This window comes from Drosophila sechellia, chromosome 2L (genome assembly GCF_004382195.2).
Source record: "Drosophila sechellia strain sech25 chromosome 2L, ASM438219v1, whole genome shotgun sequence".
In the NCBI taxonomy this organism is placed as follows: domain Eukaryota; kingdom Metazoa; phylum Arthropoda; class Insecta; order Diptera; family Drosophilidae; genus Drosophila; species Drosophila sechellia.
The window spans coordinates 16391041-16413949 of record NC_045949.1 but is presented as its reverse complement, the minus strand read 5'-3'; the positions used below and the strand labels follow the sequence as shown (position 1 = coordinate 16413949).

The window sequence follows — 22909 nt, the reverse complement described above, 5'->3', positions numbered from 1 at the left end:
TGGCACCAATGTGGGTGGAATACAGGGGGAAAGCAAGCGGTCAGGCGGCGCTATGTGGTTTTCCTCCTAATCTGCGATCACTTTACGATCAGTGGCTAAACAGCTGTTCGAGAAGACCGATCGTATGCTATCAATGGCTAAAAACATTAGTTTGTTCATGGTTCAGTTGTAGAACGAAAAAACCCGATCCTTTGAGTAATGATTGATGATCCAGCCTAAGGATCGCCCATATCAAACACATGTCTCCCAAAAGTAAAGATGTGAACTTCAAAATAACATAGATGGGCTAGAACATGCAAGCAATCGCAAAGCACAAAAATCGAAATATAACACATAGTTGAAGAGATACTTTAGATATACATAGATAGATAGACAGAGAAATGCCACATCAAATCAATGTAGTCGGCGTCCTTCAGAGCAATGCGATGCGAAAATCTTTAGGTTTCAATGCTAAAACCCAATACAAATACGATTGCAAATACGAGTGCATTTTGAAATTCGTGTTGTAGCGATTGTCGGGAATTTATCAAATCTATACCGCTGACAAAGAGAATTATGATAAATGCCAACAGAATTGAAATGGTCTCCCCTCTTACAGCGATGTCAAATTCCGACACAGAAATTATTCATAATTTTTAGCAAAATTACAAAATTTCATGTGCAACGTTTTTGGCAGAGAATTCTATGATAAATGAATATACACCCACTGCAAGGTATTCAAAAAAATACCTTTCGTAATGAGTTGGTCCGTCTTAAATATTCAATATTTAACAATGATTATTGTGTAGCGGAAAAAGAATACGCAAAAAACAACTCATGAATTCGGACAAAAACAACTTTCAAACATTTTTTGAGGAATATTTATAGTTTGAAAAAGATTTCAGTTCTCATTCAAGTGTGAGTGCTTTTTTCCTTTATTTTCGGGGCAGGGTTTGCTGCTCTCTAGTCTTTTCTCACGTATAAAATTATAATACTTTTTGCTAAGTTTCTGAAACAAAATCTGTGACATTGTCGAACAGAACTGTGGGCAAAATGACAAAAACATAAATTAAGCATTTTAAACAAACAACAATTTAGCACCTGACAATAAATTATTTGTTGTACTTTTAAAAGCCAATGAGTTGTTTTGGGGTAATATTTAACATTTAATGTTTAATAAAAAACATTTAGCTACCATATATTTTGGTCTATTTACTTATTCTAGATGTTTCCCTTGCTCCCTTAAGATATTTGATGCGAAAAAAGCGAATCCAATATTCTGCTCCCAATTTTTTGTTCGAAAAGCACAAAAACATTTTCGTTTTGAGTCATTGACGCAAAGCAATTTTTGCATTTTAGTGTCAAGATGCTGTTTCTTCTTCTTGTGTATTTTGGCACTGGTGGTCCCCCAACATTTGCCCAAGAGGGTGGTGGAGGGTGCACATGGGTTGCTTGTCTACACGAGGCAGCAACAATTATTGCTTGCAATGGGCTATTTCAAAGATGCCGCAATTCTGCGATGTGCGAGGTCCTCCTCCGCACCTGCACCACCACCCCAAAGTCGCTGCCAAAGAGAAGACACTTTGAATGGCGTTTCTATCGGTGGGGTAGAAACGAGGATTGATTGTGACACAAACGCAGATCACTGGGAACTATATGGTACGTTGCGTAGTGGGTATGTCTAAGCCATAAAGTCGGTTAGTGGATCATTTGGTTTTCTATTAGGCTCTTGCTCCTTTGCACAACCGATCATAAATCATCGTCAGCGATGGCAGATGGCAAAAATAGTACAAAGATAATTTATGGGTCAAGTACATATTTAACGCAGTTTTTGAACATATTAAACAAAATGTAGTATTTCGAATTAAATATTTTATAAATATTTTTTTTATTACTTAGCACCTTTCTAGAGTTTTTTCATTTTAAAAAAATTTTAAGCGAATTGGTATGAAAACACCGAATCGAGTATTAAATATTACATTTATTCATAGTTCTTATGAATAAATATAATCCCTAACTACTTATTTAATTAGAAATCTTTATCGATGTAACGCACTGTATCATACAATTTAAGATTCGTTTGGCTTAAATGTGTCTGCAATTGCAGCCTGCTTCGATTCCTTTCCGCCCAATCGGTTTCTGTTCAAGATATCAGTAACCCTGCCCGAAATTTTTGTCGAATGGTATTCCCTAAAAATTCTGCACAACCAATTGGTTCACATATAATGAAAATATTTTAAAAACACCAACCGTGACCAAAATACATGCATAGTCTATAGATAACTCTCGTCTAAATGCATTGGAACCCATCCAAATGGTCGATATAAAAATATCCATCGTCGGCCAGTTTCTTTGCAATCCGCACATCCCAGCCCCCGAGCCGTTATCCCTAATCCTCGAGCGCCGACCGTCGGTCAACGTCGGGGACTCGGCGGCATCTGCATCGCATCTCCGTTGCACCGATCCCGTGTCCATGCCCATGCATCCAATTCGCGAGAGATCTCTCTTGATTTCCCCGAAGACTTGGCAATGTGGAGATGCAGTGAGCAGCGGGAAGTACTTGCATACATACAGACGTTGCCAGGTAGCACATGGCATGACAAATGAATGAATACTTCCTGCATTACGTGTGGGTTATGCAACAGAGGATCTGGCCATACTACGAAATATCTGGTAATTGAACGTCTCGTAAAATTATTTTCCAAGTGGTCGGGAAAATTGCCTTTAGCACTTGCAACTGTCAATCCTTAAGCTGAACAATTAGTATATAATATGGCTATAGATGCCGATCTTCTGGTAAAGCATTGTTCTTTTGATTGATCATTTACAGCAAAAACTAACTTTTTAAAATAATGCTAATTCATTGTTCTATGACTGATCACATAGAGCAAAACAGAGAAATATATTCACAAATACACTTTAAAGGTTGAAATATTTTACTTAAGACCTTAAAACCATATTTTTAAATATAGAAATTTACTTGGGGTATTAAATCAAAACATTGACAGTCTCTGGAAAAAATGTCGATTACGATAATGAGGCACACAAGCTCCACCTAGCGTTGGTTAACATAACTCCTAAGTTCTTATAATATTTCTGAATTCAAAACATTATTGAGATATAAAAAGTTCATATGAGGCAAAACTAAACCACATTTAAAGGTCTTAAAGAGCTTTATAGCAATGGGTGTAAAACAGAGCTTAGTGTTTCTGGCTTATTGAAAGTTATAGGCAGGATAACTATTTATAGATTTCTTACTAATATAAATAGTATAAAATATAGTTCTTTTCCGGTTATAGAACTCTTTCTTCTACCTCTTAAGTTTTCATCTACGAGAAATATATAGAGTACTCTGAATATTAAGACTTATAAATTGTTTAGAAGACTGTTTGATTAAAAATATTATGTTCATATATTATTTATTATAATTATTTATATTATATGATTTATATATAAAAGTGATTATAATTTTACAAAAAAAAATATTTTTTTATTAAAGAAAATGGAAAATAAGTATTTAGTTTGAATAACCTGAATCAGGTTACAAATATAATTATAATGTTTACAAAAAATAAAGATTTAATTATAAAGCTTAGGCGAATTAAATTCTAACAAAATGTGAATGATTACTTAAAAGCCTTTCATAAATAATTTTCTATTTTCTAACTATTTTCATCTTAGCTATAGTGGCTTCTGTCTATAACCAATCTCGAAATGTTTGTTTTCCCAGTACACAACTTTGTTTAGATATTTATGCAATCTGAAAAACGGAAGACGTTTTCCAGCCCTCAGCTGGGTGTTGATGTGAGTCCGTGGGGTCTAAAATGATTAATTGCCTTGGCTCAATTGAAAATCGCACACGCATAATGCAAAACCAATCCGCAGAAGATTTCTTTACTCAAATATGAACTCGTAGTCGTATGTAGATGCCATCTATCGCTAATTAATTAGGCAATCCAATCGAATCATTAAGTATTAGTCACTGATGTGTGGAGCATTAAAAATTATTTCTGTAAGCATTTGTCACCCAATTAAACCGACTGCACCCAAGTACCCAAGCAGCCAACCAAGGAATCGACTATATAGCACAGAACTCAAGTGCAGCGAATAGCAATAATCGAAGTCTATATAGCGTCGAGACTTTTATTAATGATGAGTGAAAATGGTAAATGAAAATATTTTCCATTTCAAGGGGGGCAATTATTTTCCCCCAACGGACGCCTCTGCGCGTAATGTGTGTATGCGGTCTGATTAATCATGTACAGACATATAGACAGCATGGAAATGAGTCAGTACCAGGCCGAATGTAAAAGTATTTTTTCGATTTTGTTTTTAGATGTTTATGAGCGACAAGCAAAGTGTATTTTTAAAACATATTTCATACTCCACAGAAAATCTAAGGAAGAACATACATATGTATGTATGATATGCATATGGGTCGTCTCGAGAATGTAGAAAAAGTTTGAAAGTTTTAGGGGCAGATAATATGCGATAGTGAAACATCAGGTAGAGTTCTTCATAGAATATATTTTGGGTATAGGACCTCGTACTAGTTGTACAGATATATGTTGGACTCTCTCTATATACCTTGCCAGCATACCTACTGAATCTAAAAAACATTTCATATGCGTTTAATATAGCCGCCGCTGTGTTCTAAATTTAAAGCAAAAGCTATTTAGTTGCGAAGAAGTTCAACACAAGCGAACGGTTCTCTACTCTGCAGTTCTCTATGTATACGAGAGTATCTAAAATTTAAGATTTACTATGTAGATACACGCTCGCACACAGGGACCGCGTCCTGGGCACTAACTATACGGATCCACGGGCGCAGAACGCATACGCCGTGTGGTACGCGGACCGAGAAGTCCGTCAACATATCCCGCAGATACGGCCGATACACAGATCAGATGTGATCTTATCTGCATTTGTATTTGAATCTGTATCTGTAAATGTATCTGTATCTGTGCCCGATCAGTAAAGAAACACTCTTTTTTCTTTATTTTTTGGCCTGCTCGTCAGCACGTCCATGTCCACGTTGTGTTGGTGTTTTCATCTCATGAAATGTTTCAATTTGTCTATTTTTAGTAGCAAGTTTCTTTTTGTTTATTAGTTTTTCTTTTTTTTGTACCCAGCATGTACATAGCATTGTACATAGGGGCGTGGATAAATAGCAGTGGGTCGTTTTGGGGCGATGTTTCTGCTGCTCTGATTTAACGTCACAACTGAGGAATGTCTTCTCCTCGATCTGGCTGGATCACCACCACGCATTGTTTGTTTTCGCCCGAAAGCTTCGGCTATATATCCCGATCTGTTTATATAGTTTCATATATATGTATGTACATGCCTCGCTAATGGCTAGGTGTTTGCATAGATTTAGATTTAGCTGACTGTCTATAAGGTCAAGCTATGCCCGTGCGAGGTGCTTTGATGATAGGCTAAGGTATCGCGAATGCGTCTTTATATAAGGGATTCAAATGGAATACGAATTGTTTTTAGATAATGTGTAGGCATAATGAATAATGCATAATAATTGCAGTTACCATTCTTTAGTGTTGTATTTTCTTAAAAAAATCAACTGTCAATAACCATAAGAATAACTTCTCTATAGTTTAGGATAATAACTATAATTTAATAATATTTTAAGATATATTTGTTTATTGTTGGAATTTATTAAATAATTTTTTAGTCGAAACTATAAAATGACTTACAGAAGAGCTTTAGAAAGTCCTTATAACATAACCCCATAAGGAAACCTCAAGACTGCCTCTGCACACGCGGCGATTGGACGAGGAGCAAACAGATATAAAACCATAAATTCGTTACTCAGCGGTGATTTTAGCTGCAGCTACGGGTTCAGTAGATATGGCGGCACAGCTATCTGGACTAGGCGTAGACAATTATAAACAACATGTTTTGGTAATGTTACGCTCAGAGCCGTGGTACTTCGGAGTTTTGCAAACAACGAATACAGCACATGTCCCGGTGAATAGTCACCATCGATGGTTGGGTTGATGGCGCTTTATCGCCACCACGGCACGTAAATCAATATTAGGCTTATCTTGACCAACTGTGAGAATTCAAGCATGCTGCGAACCCAAAGATATTGGCCCTCAGCCATGACAGAAACTGGTATCCCCATATCCATTGAGCTCACTCGAGTTTCACTTTCCACACGCCATGGGTTACTGGTCGGAGACGCGGGCCTGGCTCTTCCGTGATCCAGCCAAGCTCATCCGCTACTTGGTTCTCTTCATCTGCTGCATTGTGGTCATTGTCCAGTTGTACGATTGCTTCGCCAAGCTCTACAATCCACCCATATCCACTCACTCCTACTACAGCCTAAACGAAACCATCGAAATGCCCGCGGTCACCATATGTCGGGAACCGCCCTATAAGGAGGAGGTGCTAACGGTTAGTGGATAAGAAAACTAAAAGATATTTAGCAATCCATTTAAGTAACGTATAAGTAACTACCATTAATTTAATATGAAAATATTTTTAAAGCGCCTTTCCGGCGGTGCCTGTCCACATCCAAAATATGCAACCTGCTGGATGAAATATCCGTTTGGAGAAATATCCCTGGATGAGTTCTTTGAAAATAGCACACATGATTCGGGTGACACTTTTGTATTTTACGGTCTAAACGAGGACAGAAACAGTAAGTCTAATTAATTAAGGGTATTTTAAATGCATAATGCAATATATTTGTTGAATTTAGATGTGGTCATGAACAGCAGTCTACACTTTTACATGGGTCGGTGCTACACGCTTAGACCCAAGGAATCCGCGAAGAGAGTATCAAAGGCTGTAGGTTACTCCATAATGCTAGAACATTCTATATTGACCACATCCGTCAGCGATGTGGACACAGGAAGTGTTGGGTGGCATGTCTTCATACACGATAAGAAAGAGAATTTTACAGGTGAGATTATCATAAAAAAATCATAGAGGGGTAAGCTTAAATTCTTTTTCCTGCCAAGAAATCAATATGAAGGGTTCTGGTCGAGTGGAGTATGTCTTTGTCAGTGTGAATGAGGAAATCGAGATCAAGCTTCAAACCCAATACTTCTCCAATGTTCAGACGCGAGAAGAGGCGTGTTCCAATGATGAGGATTACAGTGACTTAAAGGTAGGTACTAACACAACATGTTTCCATAATTCAGTATTTGCAACCATTTCAGTGTGGTGAACAATGCATCTGGCAGGATTTGGCCGATAATATGCAGTGTTCGGGACCTTGGATGCATGAGGTTGCAAGTGAGCCCTGCAATGACTCCCTTTCCATGAGGAAACTGATATCGGATTATAAGGAGTAAGACAGAAGCTTTAGCTTGTTTTGTTATATATTTTCCATTTTCTCCTTCAGTGTCTATGAAAATGAGGATGACTTTGACTGCGACTGTGTTCAGCCCTGCCAATCGAGAATATACACAACCTTCATTCAGAACAGAAAGGCTTTCAATCAACCAGAGCCACGCACCCAAATCTACATATACTATACAACGAAACTGATATCGGTAGGTTAATAATATTATGATGCATCGATCTTTCAACTAGCATGCTAACATTTTCAGATGATTGAAGAGCGACCCAGCTATGACACCACACAATTTATAGCCGATGTGGGTGGTTCCCTTGGATTTCTACTGGGCTTGTCTGTCCTGGGGTTGATTGGAATACTGGAACATGTAAGACCAAGTCCACAATTAAACTGGCAGTGTAACAAGGTATTTGGTAACTTTCCAGATGACGCTCTTTTTCTGTGGCGGATTCATTAAGAAGATGCAGCAGAAGGAGCAGGCGAAGTTAGAGGCAAACTCCGAGGATGGTCAATCCCAAACCAGCGACGAGACCATCGATATAGAAATTGCCTATAAAAAGAAGGAGAAGCAACCCAAATATTGAGTCAATAACCAAGCTGGCTTGGATTTGCAATAAGTGGGAAGTACATATAAAGAAAACTATTCAAAATACACTTCTTACATTTAATCAACTTCACGTACAACGTTTAAGTTTTCTAAGCCTACATCTTAACAGATTACAATTGCACTCAAATAAAAATATTTCATACCTTTAAGAAATCAGTGAAAATGCTAAAATTACAGAATTATTTAAAGTTCTCAACTGAAAAACATTTCCGTTGAGTGCGCAAGATACTTTTGTACCGCTCTCGGAATCTAGATTCTAAAGCTCATCAGCAAACACAAGCCAATAATCATCAGGGAGCTGAGGTTCCTGAAGGAAGGAGCCGAATTGGACTTCAGTTTGATATTAGTATTGAGAATATCCCCCAGTTTGTTGATTACATCTGGCAGAGGGGAGGTTCTAATTTCACACGCTGTATTCTCAATGGCCTCCTTAACACTGGCGGTCAGGATACGGAAGTTAATTGAGCCGGCGTACAGTTCATCGTAGATGAAGACGGGTAGCTGATTGGATAGGACCCATAGACGTTTCTGATCATCCACCTTGATGTCACTGGGGAACACCAAGGTATCATTGTTCATGTAGATGCGGCTCTGGGAGCTGTGGCTAAAGTCTGTGGCAGTGCGCCAGCAGGCGACTTCGTTCAGATTGGGCAGGGCGTAGAAGAGGACCCCGGTATCCGGATCCAAGAACTCGGCTCCAGCCTGGGTGTTCGGTCCTCTCGAGCCCAGCACCTTGAATTCCCGATAAATCATCGGCGAAGTGGCCAGGGTCTTGTTACGCAGTATCGATGTATCCACCGAGAATTCCGTAGTGGAGCAGAGGGGATGGAAGTACAATGTGGCATAGCCCGTTTCCAGGGGCTTCGATAGAGCCAGTCCATATAGACCATCATCCCATTGAAACTCAATGCCATTGATACTGAAGTTACCGGCCATTGGATCTGGGTGGAAGAAGTGATGCTGCACACGCCACGATTCCTCATCCTTCCATGAGTAAACCACCAAGCCGGGACTACCCAAATCGGCTGCGTAGGCAAAGGTGTTCTCACAGTCGGAGTCCTCCACCGCCAGATTGGCCAGTAAAGATCCCTGCTTCAACTGACCGGCGGGCAAAACGTGTCGTCTCAACAAATCATCATTGTGCAGATCGTAGACCAACAGCTGTGCTGCTCCATAGATCTTCGTCTGCTCCAGGACTCCGGAGATCCTAGAATCGAGCACCCACAGGCGTCCGCATCTATCGGCTCGCACTCGGAAAGGGGAAACCAATTCGGGTTCGGCTTCCTGGAGATTGTGAGCCTGCCAGCTGGGGAATGGCTTCAAGGCTGGACCCTTGTTGGACGTATCTGCATAAAATATATTAAAATAGAACGCTTAATAAAATACAAAATTTCATGTTAAGTATAACAAATTTTATCCCTGATATAATCATCTAAAGTATATATATTTTGTTGACATATATATTAAATATATATTATATTATATCATCTAAAATATATATATTTTGTTGACATATATATTAAATATATATTATATTTGAAGGTTTATTGATCTCTCTCGTCAACAGTCATTTCATTTGCCTTGTTGTATTTAAATTTGGCCATTTGCATTGCTAATTGGATTGCTCACAAAATGTTGGTGTATGTATTTGTTAGCTGTTGGTGAGTAATTCGCACTTTTTAGTGCACTTGTCTAAACTGATTAACTTGCTAATAAGCTCTGATTGAGTTGTGGCTAAATCAACTGCCCACTGGCCTTGCTGTTGAGCAGTAAAAGGTAAAGTAACTTTATATTTACTACGATTTACCAGGAATATTCTCGCTAATTGTAAAAATAAATACTTATAAATTCTGATATTTTGTGCAAATTGTTTCTTTAAAATAATTTTTAAAAACAAAAACAAGGGCGATATTTCAACAACTTGATACTATATGTGCACTTGCATTTGCCAAATGAGACTGCTTATTGTACAAGTGTACTTCGCAGCCCACACAGAACCCCAAGTGATATGTACACATAAATATATCTAGTATGCACCGATTTGTGGCATGCTGTTGATGTCAAACAGCTAATAACGGCAGCGAGCGGAATTACTATGCTAATTGCCGCAAGTGCGAAAGGAAACGGAATTGTTCGGATGGTCAAGTTGATCAGAAGCGCCATCAGACGCGACCAAAACAATTGCCGAGCTGTGAGATCCGAGAACAGAGATTAGAGATCTCGGATCTCAGATCAGCTCTTGGCACACATAGTGCAATTGCATGTGGCAATTATATTCAAATTCATGTACTGTGGCAGCTGCAACATGCAACTCAAGCGCTTACCATTAAGATCAAGGTAGGCCAACGAGGCCGGCACTCCGTCCCTCCATCTGGGCAGGGTGACAAAGAGTCGGTGGCCGGCGACCTCCAGGCCAAAGGGTATCACATTGGCCGGCTTGAACTCGCCGCGCTCGATGGCCGACCATCTCTGGTCCGGACTGGCGTACTTGAAGTCCATTTCCCGCCACTCGTAGGCTACGCGTAGATTGTCGTTCGCCAGGGCAGAAACCGCCCACAGAAGTAGCAGGCCTAATCTGAATCGCAGCATGGCTCCAATAAATTCACTGCAAATACCAAAATCAATTAATAAACGCTGCTCTACTCATTTAAGCTTCCGTTAAGCCGCAACGACCTTGTCCAAGCCATAAACGCAGCCAGATTAAACACTCAAAGATAACCAAATTAAGATTCATTTAATAGGGTAGGATTAAACTGCTGAATTGGGCACAAACAAATCGTAGATACAAAAGTGTTTACAGACTTTTTGAATCATAGTATGAGTTCTTTCACGTTTTCCCTTTAATTTTCCATTACATTTCGTTCTCAGTATATTTGTTTCTTATAATGTTCATAAATTCTTAAATTATGTCATTTGGACCAGCCTTCTTGGCCTTCTAATGCTCCGCGTGACTCACACTTTATGTCGCTTTGGTTCACTTCGGCATTTGAAAGTTGCCTGTGGTCGGCCAAAACTTTGACTCAGTTGCCAAACCACAAAGTTTAATTTCTGGTTAAAAGCGAGTCTTGAGGTATATTATCTAACGAACAAGATCAGAACGTGGCCAAGGAAGTTGACCGATGTTTTCTTTACCGTTTTTTATTTTTTGGCTTTTAATTTTGCTCAAAACATGTAGAATAAACTACTACTCAAGGGCTCTTCAAACTAAGCCTTTCTCCATAACCAACTGTTTACAAGTTGACTGCCACCTCAGTCGATCTTTATTTTTAGAGTATCTTTCATTTTTTCTACCTCGTTGTCCGAAACACTCGACCTCATCATCAATTTCAAGTTGAGCCTCGCAGCTCGACCATTAGCATTTCAAAATCTTCGTTTGTTCCTCAAATAAAGTGTATTTTCGATTTGAGACTCTACTCTTCTCGATGATGAATTTTTTTCACGCAGTTTTCAAGGTATTTACGTGAGTCAGCTGTAAAAATATACTTTTCTTTTTTATTGTGGGCGTGTCTAAGAAAGCCGCATGTAATTACCAAATGTTGTATCATTATTAATGGATTTTAATGGAATGGCGACATGATTTTCCATCTATCCTTTTTTTATTGCCATTACTTAATGCGTTTTTTGTTTGCTTTGTTGCTAATACATATTTATTGTTTCGTTTTTAACAATTGTGAATGGCTCCAAAGGCACAAATGAGGCGAGTATTGAAAACACACATTTTGGTCAGCTCCAGTTATGCAAGCCTTGTCACCTGGCTGCCTCTAAGTTTGTGTCTTGAATCTTTCGTTTGGCCCTGGTTTCGCTTTTATGATCACCGGATTTTATACATATGTTGTTTATGTGATTTACTGGACCAAATGTCAACAGTTCGGGTCGCCACTTAACACACCTTCTTATGATCAACAAAACAGCAGCACACAACCGCCAGCGTCGAGACTCGAAACGAAACTAAAAGTCAAGTGAGCCGCCAGTCAAGTCGACTTATTGGATACCGGTCTGCGTGAGTGGTTCCCGCTCCAAGTGGCTCTCTTGGAATTCGACTGAACTTGAATTAGTCAGCCCGTAAGACGGTTTAGCACATTGGCTATGAATTAAAGTAGTTTTTGGCACGCTCCCTGGGCTATCCCACAAATATTATGCATAACTCCCACACCATGGACATACTAATCCACCCATTAAAATCTCCAGCTGTGGCCCCGCGATTGACAAGCCCCTGAAAAAACTCCCACACCGCTTGTAGGCCTACTGTTTATTTACGATTGACCCATAAATGTGAAAAGATATTAGACAAGCCCATGTCCAAGTAATCTCCCTTGTATATAATCAATATTTGAAATTAAATTTTAATTAATTTGTTGGTTTATAATCATGGAATGTTCCGGTCGTCCGGTTGTCTCACTGACAGAATGAGTGCCTTGGTTCAAATAGGGATATCCCAATGAGTCATCCATTTTGTGGCAGTTCCATACAAGATATGAATGCAGGTTCCCTTTAATAAAGTGATAACTTTTAAATAATAATAGCTTACAGTTTCAGACTTATTATGAATCAGTTTTAACCTGAAACAAAATCAATGAAAGAAAACGCACGATTTTCACTTTTATTTGTTTTATTAAAATGTCAATAAATTAATTTCAAAAGAATAGAGAACAATCGAAACATTAAACTAGAAATAGTACTTTTATGCATTTTATATGTTTTCCTAATAGTATTGTTTGCTTTTTATATAGTTAAAAAGAATTTAAACAATTGCTTATATAACTTGCTTGTATACTATCTTTCTTAGTGGTTTGGTAAAAACATTTTACGTACAAGAATTCTATTTTCTTTTTTTGTTTTTAATCCTTGCTCTTGCATCTTTTCATTTACATGACAACATTAAAAATGATTTAACATAGGCAAATTTGTTGGTTTTTGATTTTATGCATTTGCTCTAAATATAGTATAGGCATTAGCTAAGTATTTGTGTGATTATTTGTGGAACGAACAGAAATGGATAAGGAAAATTTAATTAGTTAGTTCCGTAAGCTTTAGTTAAAAGTAAATGCAACAAAAATGTTTAAAGCTTATGAAAAATATAAACACGGTTAACATTTATATTTAATCAAAGATTAATTAATTATAAAAAAAATCTTTGGTCGAAAGCTTCAAAGATCTTTGGCAAAAGAAATTCTTATCGTTTATTAGTTTGAAATTTATTCGATCTTGAAACAAAGTAGTTGCAACTATCAAAGCATTATTGATTAATTTCATATTGATAAGTGAGTAAATCAACACTGAACAAAATGTGTAACCAAACGTTCTAGTAAATCTCTTTCAGATCCATCATTGCACGAATGCTTTGAGAAGTGGTGTGGTGGTCGATGTGGTTGGTGATTCAGCCGCCGGATTGTGTGGATTGAACTAGACGCGTAGTATGCGAATGCGGTTCGTCTGATTCAGTTATAAAGTTATATATAGTAGTGGTGTTATGCGTGTGGATATAACGATTGAGTGGTCGCAAGACAAGGACCGAAAAGTCCAACAGTTACTTCCATAACTGTGATGTGCCCTCGCCTCAGAGTTACAATATACCGGACCAGGCCGTATATCTGCTGACCACGCTACGGCACATCGCCTGCGTCCGATTCGAACTTGTACTTTGTGGTCGGAAGGCATACTCTTCTGGGCATGCAAAACATAATCCAAAGATAGACATATACCACTTATTTATATATTAATATGGATAGATAGAAGGGGGCAGCACGGACGCAGGGGACTCTTCGCTCAGCAAAATTAATGTGACACGCTTTCGACTGGACGCAGCAGACATTTACGCTCGTGGATCGGTTTTGTGTGGGGTTTAGTATTACAGGGACTGCCATTTGTCCAGCTACTCGCGTGTCGCCCAGCGCGAAGACAGACAGATTCGGTGGTCTAAATATTTAATTAAGTCTTAGTTTTCATAGTTAGTTCTCCTTGCAAAACACCTTAAGCCCATTAAATGTTAACAAAACTTGTAGCCTTTTTTAGCTGTACTCTTTTCAAATGAACGCGTGCATTGCATGGATAGAATTTTACGGAAAATTATGACAGAATATTAAATCAATTAAAGACCACCACCAAAAAGAATACTATATGTTGACTACTGACGGGAAATGCAAGCCAAAAGTAAACAAATTTAATTTGATTTGACTCATTTTGATAATCTGGATTAACTAACATAACACAGCCGCAAATTGACAATCGAAAAGGCTAAATTGAAACCAACAAGTCAAGGAATTAAAATGTTGCCTTTTTATTGCCAAAATAATTTTACACAAATTTAAAAAATGTTCTAATTAAAAGTATACAATAAATTGTTTCGAAATAATATAAAATTTGGATCACTTAAGAGAGTTTTATGATAAACAAGAGTTATTTAAATAATATGCATTCCCGACGAAAGTAAAGCAAGAGTGGTAAGTAAAAGCAACTCTACGAAATGAAATGCGTCGATCAAATATTTACAAGTCTTCGCCATACAATTACCAGAGAAAAAGAATATGTATTCTACGAGTACGATTATAACGACTGTGTACAGATGCGAGCTTAGTCGAGGAGTGTGTGAATCGTATACGAGTAATGCCACCAAATCTGCGATATTGTCTGTCTTGCATTGAGGTACTTTCGTCTGAAGCACGCCGTTCTAACACCGCAGGATAATCGAACCAGGCCAACGAAATTCATATGCCCGGCGATATCCCGATGGCGGTGCGGCTAATTTGCCAGACCCAAAAGTCCAACATCAATTTTGCGCTAAACTGGCCCGAGCGAAGTGAATGCTCGGAGGATTCAACCGCTTCTTTTTGGCCAGTTTTTCACTTGTCATTGCTTATGGTTAGGTTACGCGGTATAGTTACATTAATACATGTATTTATACATACAGAGATATATAGTATAATGGTTGGGTTACAGGTGTTACATGTGTGTACTAAAGATATACCCAAACGTACGTAGGTGAGTGTTAGATTGTGTCACGTGTGGTGCTCTCCAGGGTTCTGGGTGCTAAGTCTAACTACTGTAGGCTACACTGGGTTCGGAGTATTCGAAGATCTCGGGGAATGGAGAACAATCTGACTCATGCTGCTTTCCATCTTACATGAACATAACAAAATAAAAAGGATACGACTAGTACTTTTTAACTGTCAATCGACTACTTATGCTAGCTAAAATTGTATGGGTTTACCAATAAAAAACCTGAGCGCCTCTATAAAGGATGAAGTTCTTGAGTATTATGTACGTTTAGTTAGTTTGAAAACTAGTTGAAGTCGTGAGAAGGAAGCTACATAACCAAGGACATTGGAAGATCGCTACGGTAACAACTAAGCAAAAGTATCAAGATCTATCCCGAAACAATGTACGAGTATCGAGTGTAGTTACTAACACGTGAGCAATTCCTATCTAGATTCTCAGCAAGGGGGCAACTCTATAAACTATGTAGGCGGTTTACAGGGGGATGGGTGTTTTGTTTTATTGTAGTTGTTGTTGATTAGTACCAACCATACCATAACCAAATGACTTAGGATAGATAGTATTTGTTTATGCACATATAACTATTGAATAAGAAAATCAATTTGAATGTAGATACCTGCTCTGATCTGTTGTCTCACGATGACACACACCAAATATATTTTACATACCAAAAAAACAGAAACGATACAAACAAATTTCGAATAAATATTTTTGTATATAGTTGAATATATACTAGGTAAGGAAAGATAGGACTTACTTTTTGCCAGCCGCAACTGAACGATTGAACGAAGGTCTAGACAACATGGGGCCTGGCCAGAAGTTTTATGAATTTTAAAAACATTATAACAGTTTGCAGAGCTTTTCACGTGGACATAAAGAATCGAAAGTATAATTACGCACGAATAACACAAAAACAACACAAAAATGCTGCTTATGGCAATTGTCAACATACCCAGGGCTTTGAGCGTTCATGTTTTTTGGTTTTGCATTTGGTTTTGTGTGATTTCGAAGGTTTTTTTCTTTTCGGATTTCATTTGTTTTGTAGGCGATATAATTAAACAACTTGAGAGTGTGTGGGTGTGGATGTGTTTAAAGTATATGCTCACTAAATGAAACTAAAAAAAAGAAAAGAATGTTAAATGTTAAGTGTCAACGATTAATTTGCTGATTATACAGATATAGATACAGATATTAGATAGATTTCTACAGCACAACAAAATAGCTTCAGATGGTTGGTGTTAGTGTGTGTGTGGTTTAGCGTTGTGATACTTTGTGTTATACAAAGAGTACGAATAATATATCTAAAAGATGTATTTATGCACGCACATCGAGAGGGTCAGATTGGGAAAAATGGGGAATTTGGTTTAAAACAAAAGCTAAAATGGAGTGCTTTAGATGAACGAAATATATATATATAAATGACATCGACTTGTTTACTAGGCATAACCGCTGATTAGTGGGTAGCGTGTGGCCAAGAAGTGTGTATGTGTGTTTTTAGGGTACCGTGTCTCAAAAACTGTTATACATTGAAAAAAAAAAACTGACTTTGGTTGGATTTTATAAAAGAACTTGCTTGCTGAGTGCGCGCTGTTTTGCTGTTTGCAATCATAAGCTTGATCCGTGCCTCACTCATGGAAAAGCAGTGGCAGCGGCAGGCTCAACAGTGGTGCCTGAGCCTGCAGAGCGGCCGTGGTGCGGGAAAAGGACCGGGCTGGCTGCACGTGCTGAGGATGCGGCTGCGGTTGCAGGTGCGTTGGCGTCTGGGCTGCTGGCGCCTGCAACAGACACGGCGCTGCGGGCAGACATCATCTAAAGCGCGGCTGCATCATTTGCAGCATATTGGGATGTCCTTGCAGCATTACGCCCATTCCAGGCATCGCCATCGCTCCTGCTGGTAAGGCACCCGGCATTCCCGGTAGTCCTATCTGCATTGGCAGTAGACCTAAGCCGAAATCATAATGTAAATCTGTATTTATTTCGATCTTTAAATAGTTAGCAACCGCTACGCCGTTTACAGCCAGCAATCTAGTCACATACCTGCAGGCATGCCGTGTAATCCGGGGCCACCGGCTCTAAGCATATTCCCGCCTATGAGAGCTCCATGGGGTCCAATGGCCATGGCCGGTCTTAGCATCGGCTGCATAAGCTGCATGTGCCCAGGGAGCGGCATCTGAAGGTGTAGGACCGGATGAGGAGAGAAAGATATAGAAGAGCATGGAAAAGAGGTCACGGATTAATACTCCTGAAGGCACTTCAGCAAGGTCTATATTGAAGCCATTGTACACAAAATTAGCTAAGTTGTTATTAATTATGTTGTTTCGTTTTTTGTTTTTTTTTTTTCATTTAAAATATTAATAAGTTGGTTTTGCGTACTTATTCAATAAATGGATAAGGTGTGTGTGTGTGTTTGGTTTTTTGTTGGTGGAAAACATTTTTGCATCGCATTACAAATGTATGATAGAGCAGAGACAAGAAATATAGAGTAGAATATTGAGTAGAGCAGAGAGAAGGGGCGAGACTTCTCTTCTCACCATGGTAAAACAATATATTTTGGTTGTAATTAAATAGTTTGTTGATTTAAAATGAAAAGTACTTACAATTCGGAAACTGAACTGACGACGACGATGGTGTGGAAGAAGGTGTGAGGGGATTGCATTGCAAACCATATTTGGTTTTGTATTCTAATAATTGAGTTGCACTTCATGTAGAGCAACATAAGAAATTATTCGTATTCGCACTTAAGAAAAAGAAATAGTAATTTGATTTACTAACCGGAGGCATGGGGTCGAGTTCAAGTTCCAATATCTTTCTGTTAAAGTTAGTTTCAAACTTGGCTAAGAGTAGAGTTGGATGAGGATGAGATTGGGTTAGGAGGAGGTCTACGGCAAGCTCATCGGTTGTAAATGAAATTGAAGGAATCGCGGACCGGAAGTCCTCTACCTTGGTTAAGCATTTGTTCTGCGCGTTAAACCAGATGAATGGAATGTTAGTGTGAATGGTAGTGGATGTGGATGGTATGAATTAGGAATGCTTTTCAATGAAGGAAGAATTTGATTTCGAGACAGAAATGCGTGATCGGAAAAACATAAAACACTGATATATGGTAATACAATTTACAGGTCATAAAACATTTAGATATAATGCTTATGAGGTAGTTTTTAGGTTGTGTTTTTATATTGGTGGGTGAAGTATCAAGGTAATAGAAATAGATAGAGACATATCAATGCGGAGTGTTGTCTTACTTAATTCAAGTGTATATCTTGTGGATATGAATTAATCAATCAACCAGTCAATCAATCATCAATCAATTAAACCAACCAACGCAGCAACCATTACGACAAATTCAAAGTAATTGTTTCTTTTGTTTTTTTTTTTTTTTTTTTTGTAATAGAAATTATTGAAATGTACTTACATGGCTTGCAAAATAGTATAACATAACTCACGACTGTTCTCTCATTCACTAACATATTTGTAAATGTTCATTGTTTTCTGTTTTACTTGCAAGGCAGTACGTACTAGAAACTCATTTGGGTTCGGGGGGTTTGATCTTGTGGATTATATACGCATGGGTGTGATATTGAGAGAGATAGAGTAGAGTAGGTAACTGCTTAGACTACATAATTACTTGCATAAGTACGACTAAGTAAGATTATAATGGAGTTTTTGGCTTTTACTTATCTGGTTGCATTGCGCACTTTGTATATCACATATCATTTTGCGGGGTGTGAGTTTTATTGGAGGTAGTGATTAGGTTGGGTTTTGGGGCAAGAGATTAACTTGCTGTTGTACAAAAACCATACATACTGTAACTCTTTTTGGACCCTGCGCAACACTTTTGCAACACTTTATCGTTTATCAACACTGAACTTCTGCTCTGTACTGCAATTGTAACGGTAACTTTAACACATTTTTCCAGTTTACAAGCTTAATAGGGTTTTTTATATTTATACATATGGCGTTAAAACTTAGTTGAGACTGTTGATCTTCCTTGTTTCTAAGCTGGGCAAAATTAATGGGTTCGAAAAGAAAAGGGAAATTTAAGCGGTAGTGTTGGTAAGCGGTTGTAGTTAGCCAAGTGATTGTTTTTACACTGATGAAAACGTTATTTTGGTTAAAGAAGTGCAAATTTCCTTTTCCTATCAGCTCCTAAATAATTTTATTTATTAACAAACGGAAACCTTTTTAAAATAAAAAAAATTATATATTTTTTTTTACAAATACACACATTTTTTAAATGTATCCTCAAGCAAGATCTTGATGGTTTCAACATAAATTTGAGATTAGTCTTATGAGTGTGCGTTTCGGTTAACTATAGATAGGATCATTGTAAATTTAGAACCCCCAACTAATCGCGAAAAACATTAGCTAATAGGTGATCACCATGATGATGAGGGCGAAGCTTTATTTATTGGGTTAACCCACTCGAAAATGCTGTCGTTGGCTTTACGATACCATTCTAGGACACAAGATCGGTATTTCTATTATGGTCTTTTACAGATTGAGATTCTCAGCACTCGGAATTTTGGTATTGTTAAGTCAAGTTCATTCTTTGGTTTGATTGCTCGCGTGGCATACGCAGCACCACAGGATTAGAGACTTACCATGCCGACGGCTGCGGCCGCCGCAGCCGCTGCTGCCGCACCGGGATTCCCAGGCTGTCGGGCAGCCTGAAAGCGCTGGAGCATCACAGCCCGATTCAGTTCCTCCAGTTGCTTGACCTGCTGCTGCGCCGCCTGCTGCTGCTGCACCACCGCCTGTTGTTGCTGCTGCTGCTGCACCGCCGCCTGCTGTTGCACCGCGGCTTGCTGTTGCTGCTGAGCCGCCTGTTGCTGCTGTGCCGCCTGATGCTGTGCTGCCACAGCGTGCGCCACATGGGCGGCTTGCACCTGAGCTTGGACCACGGCCTGGGCTTGAGCTTGGGCCTGCACCTGGGCAGCATGTGCGTGTGCCTGCGCCTGGGCCTGTGCCACGGCTACTAGAGCGGCGTTCTGTAAGAAAATGTTTGGAATCGATTGAATTTATCTCACTTGCCACTGGGAGGGTGTAAATTCGGGGTCAGCCAAAAAAAAATGTATCCTGACTGAGTCAGGTCTTTTTGTACATATCGTGCTAACAAAAAAATTGCTTTGGGTTTCAAAAAATTTGTAGTACGGGGCTGAAACCCAAATAAAAAAAATATAAAATTGCAGATGAAGTAGCAAAAATTAACGGACAAAAGTTACTAGATCATATCAAGTAATCATCTAATTTTAGTTTCTTTATTTCAAAATAATTCTTTAGAATTCACATGAAAACGCTGACTAAGCGTGTAACCGACTACATAGCTCTCTAACACATACTAAGCAAGCTGGCTTCAAATATGCCCCTATGATCCAATTAAATCAGCCCACCCGCTATTAAGAATTTTTCTATTTATCAGTGGGCATGTGATTTGCATTTCAGCTGCTTCCGCTTTACCTTTAAAATACAATACAAGAGGGGAAACTGGTACATGTGTTGGCATATCAGATTGATGGAGATTACGTTTAGGGCCAGACAATGTGAAACCTTGCTTTTCCCTTCTAACGAGTTCTCTGGGCTTTGAGGTAAGATGCTTTAAATCAAATTAATTAAATTGAAAACCGCCGTTTCGTTTGTTTTGTTGCCATTAATTTCTTTTTTAATTAAAAATTGTACAGACATATATCATTCTATATGCTAAAAAAAGTATTCTTTTCTTTTAAATGTTGTTTCGTATTGTGTGATTCTCGTAATCTGTTTGCTCTCGTACGCTGTGGTCGTCTAAACAGAGTAAATGTAAAAAAGTGTCCTGTTTGAAAAAATGGAATTCTCTTAGAATGCTAATGCATTCTCTCAAAATGCAGTCGAAATTCGGTCAGGTTTTGTATGTGAAATTACATTTATTCTTTCATTATATTTCTTTTTTTTGGAGGAAATTGTCTTTCTTTACACGTCCTCGTTTCAGTCCGTTGTGCTTGTCATTTACGGTTAATCAGTGGAAGTCGTTACTGTCCCGGTCTGTTTATTTATATTGACTATGGTTTCTATAACTATGATAAGAACTCACTTCCTGGGCCTTCGACATGGCTGCGGAGACGGCAATCGAGTTAGCCATGCCACTGCTGCTATTGCTACCCGTTGGCGAGATCCCGGCCAGCGACGGGGGCGGCGGAGTGGTGGGAATCGACGTGGAGGCGCCACCATTGTTGCTGGGACTCTTGCAACTTTGTGGATTCGCCAGTGAAGCCAAAGCGGCCGCCAACCGTGCTTGTATTTTCGGTTGGCGCGCTCGCAATTCTTCCAAGCTCAGGTCCTCCTGTGGATGCATTATCTTTGTGGTCACAGCAGCAGCGGATGTTCCGCTTGCCGCCGGTGGAGCTGGAGGTCGCTGCTGGTGTTGCTGAGCATCGGGCGGACCACTTGGTGGTGCGCCTGATGCGCCACCAGCATGATTGGTAGTAGGCGGAGCACTTATGGTAGCATTACTTTATCAAAAAGAAGAAATAATTGATTTACGTTAGTTTAAAACAAATTCTTGGGATTAGACCAAATAATAAGTCATTTGACTGGCTTCACAACTATGTTTAATAGGGGAAAACTATTAAAAATGTGCCAATGTGAATAATTATTTCGAGTTCACTAGATGAAAGCAAAAAAGTTGAAAGTATTTCGCTTAAAATACCCCCAAAACTAAATCTACATACGATTTGTTCAAATAAAAGATTAGTAGCAGGATCTAACTGCTATCTTTAGATAAAAAGCTAGCAGAATTCTTATGTGGTCTTCCCCTAACGATGCTAACCTGTACGCTGGAAATGTTGGCTTTTGTTGAGCCATGGCGGCGGCGTGGTGATGATGTGCCGCCGCCGCAGCAGCTGCCGCCGATGTTGTGGCCATGGCGGCTGGAAACAGAGGACGCGGAGGCATCATGTGCGGCATCATGGGCACTGGATACGGAGGCAGCGGCGGCATATGCTGCATCATGCCCATGCCGTACTGGCCCAGCATGTGCGGTGGCATCATGTTTGGGGGCATCATCATAGGCGGCGGTACACTCATGGCATCTGCAATGAATGTTGTATAGTGATTTTGTATACAATTCGCTTTGCTGGTCACTTACATTCCACTTTCTTTTTGGCCACCGGTTCATCATCGTCCGAATCAGACTTTCCCCCATTCTTCTGGCGTTCGTGATCCCTGAGATCCTCGGCGGGAATGCCGTCCATGCCGAAGATTTCGACTTCAATATTTGAGCGATTGGGCAGCGAGTTGGGGACCTTATCCACCGTCTCCTTGTGCACCTGCATGCAGTGTATGGATAGTCCCGGTCCGGTGTATAACTTCTTGTGGCAGATGTGGCATTTGAAGTGCTTGGCCTTCTGGTGCTGCACAAGGATCTTTTCGTCATCGAACTCACGGTTGCAGTACCTAGTTTTTGGCGTTAAGAGTTAAGGAAAATTCACGAGGATGCGGCGTTGTAGCCAGAATGCATATACGTGTGTGTGTATCTACCCCCAACCCAATACCATTATATAAATGCGAGTGTATGTGCAGATACAGCAAGCGGCACATGCAGTGAAAAAATATTTCTTTGTTTTGCGAAAAGGATACCAGCACCAGGGTTTGGAGGCCTTCTTCTTCTTGCGTCCCATGATCCTAAGGTGACTTTAAAACACTTAAATTTACAAAATCGCTCCGGTAATTGGTAGAAAAAAACAATTTGTTGAACTACAAATTGCTATGTCGTGGAAAACAAAATGGAGAGCCAGTCAGAGTGACCATCGCATCGATTGAAATAAATGATTCTTATCGATATATTTAAACAATATAATAATTATTAAACAAATAATATTAGATATGTTCGCCTCAATGGTAAACGGTAAGAAAATAATTTCTAAGTGATTTTATACTATGACAGTAGAAATAAGAGAACTTTGTTGTCATATTTTTAAAAGAACATTATACGAAATTCTTACACATGTTTATACGATTATTATCGATTATGTTCC

The 22909-nt window shown here is 39.1% G+C and overlaps 3 protein-coding genes across 3 annotated transcripts; 1 reads left to right on the top strand and 2 right to left on the bottom strand.

Moving 5' to 3' along the window:
- The first annotated feature begins 6122 nt into the window (after positions 1-6122).
- Positions 6123-7957, top strand: LOC6614424. Its single transcript, XM_032716448.1, has 8 exons — positions 6123-6390; positions 6484-6637; positions 6698-6901; positions 6960-7108; positions 7161-7291; positions 7346-7496; positions 7554-7667; positions 7726-7957. Exons 1-8 carry the CDS (start codon positions 6157-6159, stop codon positions 7882-7884), a joined length of 1296 nt encoding a protein of 431 aa, XP_032572339.1. The 5' UTR covers positions 6123-6156; the 3' UTR covers positions 7885-7957.
- On the bottom strand, positions 7951-11893 carry LOC6614423 (protein yellow). Its single transcript, XM_002038820.2, has 3 exons — positions 11797-11893; positions 10232-10512; positions 7951-9253 (listed from the first exon to the last, which is right to left on the bottom strand). The coding sequence occupies exons 2-3, from the start codon at positions 10494-10496 to the stop codon at positions 8157-8159; spliced, it is 1362 nt and encodes a 453-aa protein (XP_002038856.1). The 5' UTR covers positions 10497-10512; positions 11797-11893; the 3' UTR covers positions 7951-8156.
- Positions 11894-15847: 3954 nt separating this feature from the next.
- LOC6614421 (BUB3-interacting and GLEBS motif-containing protein ZNF207) lies at positions 15848-22682 on the bottom strand. The gene is made up of 7 exons (XM_002038818.2): positions 22512-22682; positions 22021-22328; positions 21703-21964; positions 20968-21385; positions 19502-19888; positions 16938-17070; positions 15848-16842 (listed from the first exon to the last, which is right to left on the bottom strand). The coding sequence occupies exons 1-7, from the start codon at positions 22550-22552 to the stop codon at positions 16706-16708; spliced, it is 1686 nt and encodes a 561-aa protein (XP_002038854.2). The 5' UTR covers positions 22553-22682; the 3' UTR covers positions 15848-16705.
- Between the last annotated feature and the right edge of the window lie 227 nt (positions 22683-22909).

Excerpts from the sequence above, each read along its gene's own strand:
- LOC6614424 (XM_032716448.1), top strand. The coding sequence starts at position 6,157 with ATGGGTTACTGGTCGGAGACGCGGGCCTGGCTCTTCCGTGATCCAGCC. Across the intron at positions 7,292-7,345 it reads CTGATATCGGATTATAAGGA|TGTCTATGAAAATGAGGATG; the intron begins GTAAGACAGAAG and ends TTTCTCCTTCAG. Across the intron at positions 7,497-7,553 it reads ATACAACGAAACTGATATCG|ATGATTGAAGAGCGACCCAG; the intron begins GTAGGTTAATAA and ends TAACATTTTCAG.
- LOC6614423 (XM_002038820.2), bottom strand. The coding sequence starts at position 10,496 with ATGCTGCGATTCAGATTAGGCCTGCTACTTCTGTGGGCGGTTTCTGCC. Across the intron at positions 9,254-10,231 it reads GGCCTACCTTGATCTTAATG|ATACGTCCAACAAGGGTCCA; the intron begins GTAAGCGCTTGA and ends TATTTTATGCAG.
- LOC6614421 (XM_002038818.2), bottom strand. The coding sequence starts at position 22,552 with ATGGGACGCAAGAAGAAGAAGGCCTCCAAACCCTGGTGCTG. Across the intron at positions 21,965-22,020 it reads GGCCAAAAAGAAAGTGGAAT|ATGCCATGAGTGTACCGCCG; the intron begins GTAAGTGACCAG and ends CATTCATTGCAG. Across the intron at positions 19,889-20,967 it reads CCATGTCGAAGGCCCAGGAA|AACGCCGCTCTAGTAGCCGT; the intron begins GTGAGTTCTTAT and ends ATTTTCTTACAG.